This window comes from Gymnoscopelus braueri (assembly GCF_963280865.1).
Source record: "Gymnoscopelus braueri genome assembly, chromosome: 16".
Lineage (NCBI taxonomy): Eukaryota > Metazoa > Chordata > Actinopteri > Myctophiformes > Myctophidae > Gymnoscopelus > Gymnoscopelus braueri.
Genome location: NC_137616.1, coordinates 7,975,051 through 7,984,356, shown reverse-complemented (window position 1 = coordinate 7,984,356; position 9,306 = coordinate 7,975,051). Strand labels below are relative to the sequence as shown.

Genomic DNA, 9,306 nt, shown 5'->3' with positions numbered 1-9,306 from the left:
CACACTACAGAATGTAAAGCCTCAGCCAGCAGGCAGCACCCACCACCTCTACCGGCCAGGTCAGCACCACCCCGCGACATAACCCCACTAGCACCCTGAGGAGGAGGACGGTTAACCATCCATCCAGGACCCCCGTTCAGGACCCCCGTTCAGGAGGAACCTTTAAGGAGTCACACAACTTTTTGGGGAGCTTATAATTATTATTCCACGATGTTGAGTTCCGTTAAAATGGAAGGAGGACACCCTGAGACGCATTCGGACTGGGGCAGCGGCTACTACGCCGAGGCCGAGGTGGGTTTAATATAGGAGACAGGGTTTATACTGTATATGTATTATTATCATCCCATGCTGTTGTGTATTCCATCTCGATATTAGCCTGGAGATAATATTAACTTGGAGATCAAATATTGATAGTGACAGACATGCAAGAAGAACAAACATAGGTTTTGTTTATTCTGTTCTAGTTGTATACTGTATAATATTATATTTTTGTTTTGGATAAATATCTCGATTTGGCCCCTGGAAGAATTATTAAGCCTAGGTTTTATTTTCTAATGAGACGAAATACGAGAAGCATATGGGCTATATTATCTTGGCAGTAAATACTAAACCAAGTTGCTTTCCTTTTTTGATCTAATATAGGCCTACAATTATATAGGCTTATTAGGCTACTATTCATGCATTGTTAAATATACTAGTATATGTGAGGCCTATAATATAACCTAAATCACCATGTTATATACACTTTTCAGTAACGGTGCACAATTCTATTGTCATTCTACACAAATGTCATATCGATGCTCTTTTTTCGCACATTGGCTAAAGTTAAATGTTCTTTAGACTTTAGGCTAACGTATAACTTTTGTTGCCTTATTTTTATTTTTAGGCCTAGTAGTCTATAGAGTTGCTGCACGCACGTACACGTAGCCTATACTGAGCATTTGACAAGTCAAATCTTTTTGTTCAAGGTTGTTCAAATAAACCACAAGCCCTGTTTTACTTCGTTGTGCGTACCGTGTCGCGCGGTGATCAAGCTCACAACACCTTGCAATGTGATGCATTGTATGAGCTTTATGGATAGATCTGCTTTGTGATCAAATTTGTTATAATTTATGACCTATTAAAAATATACATATCATTTTAAATGCGCCTATAATTAGGCTATGATATGCCCAAACATAGGGATGGCAGGTGGTTTGAAAGTGGTAAAAAATATATATAATAATTGTTGATTATAAAATATAAGCTATTGGCCTACATGCTGTCTCTGATATAGTTGCTGTCGTGTGGAATCCTTGTATGTCTAAAACCGTTCCTTTTTTTATTATTTAAAAACAATTATATAAAATACTGGAAAATAGCCGATCTACAAGCTCACACAGCATTGCATTGTGACACTATAGACTCCTGTATATAGGGCATTGGTTCTCATGGGGTCTGGGGACCCCCAGGGCCATTTCCCCATTTGGCTATTCAAAAATAGCAGATATACAAGCTCATAGCGCAGCACCGATGAGCTTGTAGATCTGCTATTTTTTTTAAATCGTGAACATTTGCGCAAATCTTTGAATATATATTCTTAAAGCCAACATTTGTAACTCAAATCTTTGCTTCTGCTTCTGGTCCCTGGAAAAATATATTTTGAGATGGGGGTCCGCGACCAAATACATATCATGTTGGGGGTCCTTGACATGAAAAAGTTTGAGAACCACTGAAGTAAAAATGAATATGGAGATACGAGATTTCTGCCTGTGACCGCCACGATGTATAGTCTGATCTCTGTCTCTGTCTGTCTCTTCAGTGCTACTCCGCCGTGGGGAACATGACCTCCATGTCCTCCTACATGCCTGTGTCTGGCTCCATGAACATGCCCTCCTACGTGAACCCGGCCGTGGTCAACCATGTGTCCGGGCTGAGCCTTTCGCCGACCCCCGGGGGGGCGATGCACCACCACCACCATGCACACCACCACGCCGGCATGGGAGTGGGCATGGCCGGCTGCATGAGCCTCAACAACCCACCGAGCCTGAGCCCCATCATGGGCTCCTCGCAGGCCCCCTCCTCGTCGTACCCCAGCATGGCCGTGATGAGCCCGGTGTACCACCACGGCCATCAGTCGCCTCTCAGGTATAGGCCTGGCAGGCTGTCACAATTATTACATAATCGTCTAATAATCGTAATTATTTGAGATAATCGCACTTTTTTTTTCTCTCGCATAAATCGTCATAATCGGTTCCATGTTGAAAAATGTTCACACATGTTCAAATATTTAAAAAAAAAAGCTGAAATAGCAGATCTACAAGCTTACAACATGTCACTTATAGATCAGCTATTTCTGCTTTTTTATTATTATATATTTGTTTACATTATGTAAAAGAATTAAATATGTCAATAATTTATTTGAATATTTCAGTTATTTTCTTATCTGCCCTGTGCATTTTTATTTATTTATTACGAAGCCATATAAGGCTTCATTATGTTCCAATGTTCAACACCAAACACACCATTAAAAATCGTCAATCGCAATTATTTGAGTGACAAAATGATCGTCAACTGACATGACAGCCCTACTCCTCTCCGGTCCAGGGAGCCCAGCAACAAGACGACGTACCGCCGGAGCTACACGCACGCCAAGCCGCCCTACTCGTACATCTCCCTCATCACCATGGCCATCGAGCAGGTGCCCTCCAAGATGCTGACCCTCAACGAGATCTACCAGTGGATCCAGGACCTGTTCCCGTTCTACCGGCAGAACCAGCAGCGCTGGCAGAACTCCATCCGCCACTCGCTGTCCTTCAACGACTGCTTCATCAAGGTGTCGCGCTCGCCGGACAAGCCGGGCAAAGGCTCGTACTGGACGCTCCACCCGGACTCGGGCAACATGTTCGAGAACGGCTGCTACCTGCGGCGGCAGAAGCGCTTCAAGTGCGAGAAGAAAGTGGAGGACGAAGCCGGGGAGGAGACGAGCTCGTCGGGCAAACCTCCGCCGGTCACGGGGGGTGCGACCGGCGGAGGTTTGCCCGGCGAGGGCGTCTCCATAACCGGCGAGGACAGCAGCAACGGTACCGCTGGATCTCCGCATTCCACCGTCACGCCGTCTTCTACGGCGAAGAACACCAAGCGAGCTGGTGGTGGCGGCGGTGCTACCGAACCTTCGTCCTCCTCGTCTCCCGTCCAACATCACCTCCACTCCCGCCACGGCCACTATCACCACCCGCTGCAGGGGGTCCCCGGCGGTCCTCCTACGGACCACTTCCACCCTCACCAGAACCCTCACTACCCGTTCAATCACCCCTTCTCCATCAACAACCTCATGTCGCTGGAGCAGCAGAGCCACCACGGTAAAATGGACCTGAAAACGTACGAGCAGGTGATGATGGGGTACGGGTATGGTGGTGGGGGTGGGGGGTCCACGGTGCCCCCCGGAGGACCCCATCATCTGTCCGTGGGTGGGTCGATGACACACCACAAGTCGGGATTCGATAGCATGGCGTCCTCCACGGACGTTTCGGCCTACTACCAAGGAGTGTATTCTAGGCCAATAATGAACTCCTCGTGAGATTATAATATAATTCCACATGGCATGATGGAACGGAATAAAGGACAGGGAATTATTCACGATCTACAATTTAAAAAAAAAACTGCGTTTGTACAGTTGTGGATTTTTATACTAAATGATGTTCCGTCACATTCTTTTCGGAAATCGGTGTTTTTTGGGATGAAATAAACTAAGGCTTAATTCAGGCCTGTCGGATCTTTTCCAATTAAACGAAGGATTCACGTGGGGGAAAAAAAAAAAAAGACAATTGCGAAATGTGTCCAAAAGTCCAAATGTCTTTCATGTTGTGTAGGCCTATATCAACAAGTTTGTGTGTAACAGATACAATCTTTATATAAAATAAAATATTATTTCGATGTATTTTCTAATATCTGACACGTTTTTGTTTTCGTTATTTTCAGCCAAACGTGCCATGCATGCCAAACGAATTAAAGTGAACGAAAGTGCTGTGAAAACATGGTCAAATGTAGTAAAACATTGGTTCATATCTATGAGCTTGTAGATCTGCCATTTTTGAAAAATCTTGAAAATGTGCACAAATCTTTGAATATATATATATATATATTTTTTTTTAAAGCGAACACTTTTAACTCAAATCTTGGCTTCTGGGGGTCCCTGGCACAACATATTTTTGAGATGGCGGTCCGCGGCCAAATACATATCAATTTGGGGGTCCTTGACACGAAAACGTTTGAGAACCACTAGAGTTAAACAAACGGTTTGTATTGTGTAATTTAATTTGTAGCGTTTTCTTTATTTCAGACTCAGGGCCCATGCAGGTGAAGACATAACATAATAACAGAATGAATTGTAAACAAAAGATCAATACAAGATTGTTTGATACAATCAGTTTGCATTGCAGGGCAGGCCCACATGTAGGCCTACTATATGTTGGTCTCATTATCACCTAACTAAAGGGTCACGGGAAAAGAGATTACATTGTCCCTGGGGTTAGAGCTCTGTCTTCCAGATAAGTGTTGGAACAATGGACAATCGGTGCTGTTTAAAACCAATCTTTAAACCAGTTTAGCGTCACGGTTTGTTATCGTGCAACACGATAAGGGGAAGTCTCGACTATTAGGCTCAATTTATACGTTGAATATAGAAAATGTGCAGGCTTTTATATATAGGCTGACTGACAAATTGCCCCTGTCCTCTCCATCCTTATCATATCCTCCATCAGTGGTTTTCAACCTTTTTCATGCCAAGGACCCCTAAATTGATATAGCCTACATTTGGCTGCGGACCCCCATCTGAAAAGGTTTTGTGCCAGGGACCTTCAGAAGCAAAGATTTGAGTAAAAAATATTCACTTTAAAAAAATATATATATTCAAAGATATGCACACATTTTCAAGATTTTTCAAAAATAGCAGATCTACAATTAAGCTCATAGTGGCACTCGGTGCTGCGCTCTGAGCTTGTATATCTGCTAATTTTGAATAGCCAAAGCGAAGTGGTTAAAATGATTGTGACACTATGTTAACTAATTTCACTGCTTTAATACATATATTTTAATCATAACAAATAATCGAATGGAAAAGTGCGTCATCAACTGAACAGCAGCAAGTGGTGAAAAAAGTGAAGTGTCAAACAGGTTGAAAACAAAACAAAGCCCTTAGATCAGCTGACAATGGCATATGGCGCACGCATACACGCACCACCACCTACTTTCCAACCTACCCACGCACGCACGCGCACGCACCCCAACACTGACTGGTCCTCATGAACATTTTTGTTATTTTGACAAAATTGTATGAAGAATGGTAATTCTATTTCACCGTGAACCTGTAGGGCAATATGGTGTTCAAACTTGTTCATGTCAAGGACCCCCTCAAAAATAGCCAGGGACCTCCAGAAGCAAAGATTTGAGTAAAACTTTTTCACTATACAATAATAATATATATATATTTAAAGATTTGCACTTTTTTTTGGGTTGTTGCACAAAGCAGATCTACAAGCTCATAGTGCGCAGGAACTGTAATCTGTAATCTGCAGCCATGCTGATCCTGGTCAAAATGTATAGACGCCAAATCATACTCGATGTCTTTGAACTGCAATGTCAGGACACAAGAGCACATTAATGGCTTACTTTAAAAAGAGACTCATGAGGTTTATCTATAATGTCATAATAGCCTATTCTTCTTCTTCTTATTATTATTATTTGTTATCATAAAATGGAGTTGGGATATCAATTCAATTCAATGGAGCTTTATTGGCATGAGAAAACATACATTTACATTGCCAAAGCAAGTGTCAAAATATAATAAAAACAGTAAGAAAATGGGGAAAGTATATTGAAGGGGGCATACAGCATTGTGTTAAACAGAGATATGTCACATTGCGTCAATGCACATTTTTCCTATAGCCCCTGCTTCTATACATAGGCTAAGTCTTCCTCACTGAATTATTGATTTGTTCACTTTCTAAAGCAGACTTCATATTTGTCAATTACTTGGTAACAGATGTGCGCTCACGGCCCTGCATCTCTGCAGTCTTCAAACCAGGTTAATGGGGTGCAGTACAATTTGGACCATCGGGGCTCATTCTGTGTGACTTGTGGATTTTATATTCATGACAGCCTTGAAGATCAAGCCCCCCCCCTCCCACACACTGGATTTTAATCAAACGTAATATTCTTAAGGAGCCCCTTCACCCATTTTCATCCTTATCTTCATATATTTGGTCCACACTAATGCATATTACAGTGGTTCTCAAACCTTTTCATGTCAAGGACCCCCAAATTGCCATGTATTTGGCTGAGGACCCCCATCTGAAAATGTTTTGTGCCAGGGACCCCCAGTAGAGAAGATTTATGTAAAAAAAAGAAAAAATCGATTTAGATATTTTTCCAGAAATGTTCAAAGATAGCAGATGTACAAGCTTGCAGGCGGCACCTATACGTGACACGTTGTAAGCTTGTATCTGCTATATATGATTAAAATGACTGAGGCTTTTAATGGGGACCCGCCGGAACCCCCCCAAGGGCCCCTGGACATTGATGGGCTGACTGGACATCGATGGGGATTCCAAGCTATAGAAACAACAGCCTTTCTCTTCCTGGAAAGTTAGCATGCATGCCACTGTTCTTCTTTGTAAAAATCAAAAGAAGAAAAGTTTCAAATATTTGTCTGAAATGACCGAACCTGCCTACCGATGATGATGTCACTGGCAGGTTTCTGAACTGTCCACAGCCCTCCTCTGAGACACAGTGTGAACAGAAATGGTGCCATCTTATAATGAGCGTTAGTGAGGACCAATTATGATCATAGGTTGAAAATGGGTGTAGTGGTCCTTTAATATAGGGCTGTCCTCCAGCCCAACATTTTCATGTCAAGGACCCCAGAATTAATATATATTTAGCCACAGACCCCCATCTGAACGTATTTATTGGCAGGTTGTTAAAATTATTCAAAAATACACATGGAAATGTTTCAAAAATACAGTATTTGAAAATACTGTAGCAGGAGCTTGACGATCTCCTACTTTCAAATTGATGATTAATATAGGGTTCAACTTAATTGGTTAAACTGATTTTGATGCAATATTTATAAATTTTCCATGGGGACCCCCCCTGGAACCCTCGTAAGGAACCCTGATTAATTGACTAATCGGTCGGTTTGGTCTCAGTCGACCAACGTCACCAATGGTGGACAAAGTAGGCTACTCAGATGTTGAACTTAAGTAAAAGTATAGCACTAGCACAATACAAGTAAAAGGCCTCTATTCAAAATTTTACTTGAGAAAAAGTACATAAGTATTGGTATCAAAATATATTTAAAGTGCTGCTTTACGTCCAGGGGCGGATTAACCCTTCGTGGTGCCCGGTGCTTGGACCCGGTTTTGTCAACGGGGGTGTTCACGCACCAAACGGCGTGAAGAAGGGAAAAAAATCGAAATTTAGTAGCAGGGCTCCCCCCCCCCCCCCCCCCAGGGGGGGGGGGGGTGCTGGGCGGAGCCGTTTGGTGTGTCCCCCCCCCCCCCCCCCAGGTTGGTGCCCTGTGCTTCAGCACCTCAAGCCCGTTGGATAAGCCACCACTGTTTACGTCATGCTTCACATGCAGGAGGACAGCACTGCCCGGCTTTCCTCCGTGGTGGAAAATAATGCTCAGCGCTGGCATTGCCTGGGGGGGGGATCATTTACGATGCTGTCCCTACCGGTAGGCCTACATAACTCGAACGGCGCTGAGTCGGCTCTGGCGGCCTTCGCAACGTTCGGCACGGCAACTCGCTCGCCTAGCGGCTCCCTCGGAATTTGATGACCAGCGGTTCCGGTAGGAGACACAAAGGAGAGTATAGGAGACTCTTTGTGTCTGCTACCGGAACCGCCGCCGGTCATCAAATTATTGGCTTAGGAATGCGACAAAAACTCAAAAAATCTCCACGGGGTGACTAATCAATAGAAAAAAAGTCTTTTTGGGGGTGAACTATCCCTTTAAACCCCAGCAACCGTATTGTGGGGAAAGCTTAGCCTGGCGTGGCCAGACAATATCACTGAGGCAAACATTCCGGCAGATTCGTCTGGTTTTCCAGGCTAGGGAAAGCTTTCATTGAAAATAGCAGCTGCGACGCGTTGTGAGCTTATTGATCGGCTATTTTCAGCAAAAGCTTTCCCCACAGTAACAGAAAACTGAAAAGACACCAGCATAGAGCCCTGAGGGACTCCGCTCAACCATATGGGGGTTTAAATGGTTTAGTCCGTTTGAGATATTTAGAAACTAAGATGGACGACGTCCGTTCTCAGCAAAGAATGTGCAGCATGAGTCAAGGCTCTTGAAGGCTGATGGGTGAGACTGCAGCCTTGACAGCCCAGGGTTTTTCATCATACTGGTGTGACATTTTTGTTTGAGCGAGGAAGAGGTTTTTTTCACGGGGCGGCCCCGCAGCCTCTGCAACGTTTACGCTGGGCGGCTCGAGAGTCCCTCCCAGAAAGCCGTGTGTCAACACTGGTTCCATTGACGAGGGCCGAGAGAGAGAGAGAGAGACGCCTTCAATGTGAACCCGGCCTGGCCTCACCCTTCCCCACTCACACCTCTTTACACTGAGTAAACCCTCTCCATTCATCCTTCAATAAATCTATCTCCTGCCCTTTGGCTGAACAGCATGTCAGTGCTCATGTGAGGTGACTGCATGCAAATAAACTCATTGGAAAAATACTGCACTCTGTCCTAACCGCTTGAACCTTAGCGTCCCTGTTCTGGGGAAAACATTCGGCTATAAGAGATTGTGGTGTAGACTGGAAAAAATCCTAACAAATACTCATGTTGCTATGTATCAGTGATGCTCAAAACCTTTTCATGTCAAGGACCCCCAAAATGAAATGTATTTGGCCGCGGACCCCCATCTCAAAACATGTTCGCTTTAAAAAATATATTTATATTCAAAGATTTGCACACATTTTCACGATTTTTCAAAAATAGCAGATCTACAAGCTCATAGCGCAAAGCACGAAGTGACGCTCTATGAGCTTGTATATCTGCTATTTTGACTTGTATTTGGTTGTCCCAAATCCATGACCCCTGAAAACGCACTGGTTCTGACTCGCACTGGTTCCTCATTTACAAAGAACATTATTATAGCATGTATGTATCCAGCTGTATTAGAGAGTAACACACCCAGGAAGCGCTCAGATGTGTCTCCATTGACAAACAGTATTTCAGGATCTCTAAGGTTAACTAACCACTTAAAGGAGTAGTTCACCCCAAAAATGACTTATTTTCTATCAATTACACACCCCCTGAAACCTTGA

At 43.6% G+C, this 9,306-nt stretch overlaps 1 protein-coding gene across 1 annotated transcript; it reads left to right on the top strand.

Moving 5' to 3' along the window:
- Positions 1 to 3,934, top strand: LOC308103932 (forkhead box protein A2-A-like). Its single transcript, XM_080454146.1, has 3 exons — positions 1 to 291; positions 1,802 to 2,127; positions 2,587 to 3,934. The coding sequence occupies exons 1-3, from the start codon at positions 211 to 213 to the stop codon at positions 3,557 to 3,559; spliced, it is 1,380 nt and encodes a 459-aa protein (XP_080310272.1). The 5' UTR covers positions 1 to 210; the 3' UTR covers positions 3,560 to 3,934.
- Positions 3,935 to 9,306: the final 5,372 nt, after the last annotated feature.

What these genes read in the sequence shown, in the direction of transcription:
- LOC308103932 (XM_080454146.1), top strand. Translation starts at nt 211, where the DNA reads ATGTTGAGTTCCGTTAAAATGGAAGGAGGACACCCTGAGACGCATTCG. An exon ending in GCTACTACGCCGAGGCCGAG is followed by an intron (nt 292 to 1,801) that starts GTGGGTTTAATA and finishes CTGTCTCTTCAG; the next exon opens with TGCTACTCCGCCGTGGGGAA. An exon ending in GGCCATCAGTCGCCTCTCAG is followed by an intron (nt 2,128 to 2,586) that starts GTATAGGCCTGG and finishes TCTCCGGTCCAG; the next exon opens with GGAGCCCAGCAACAAGACGA.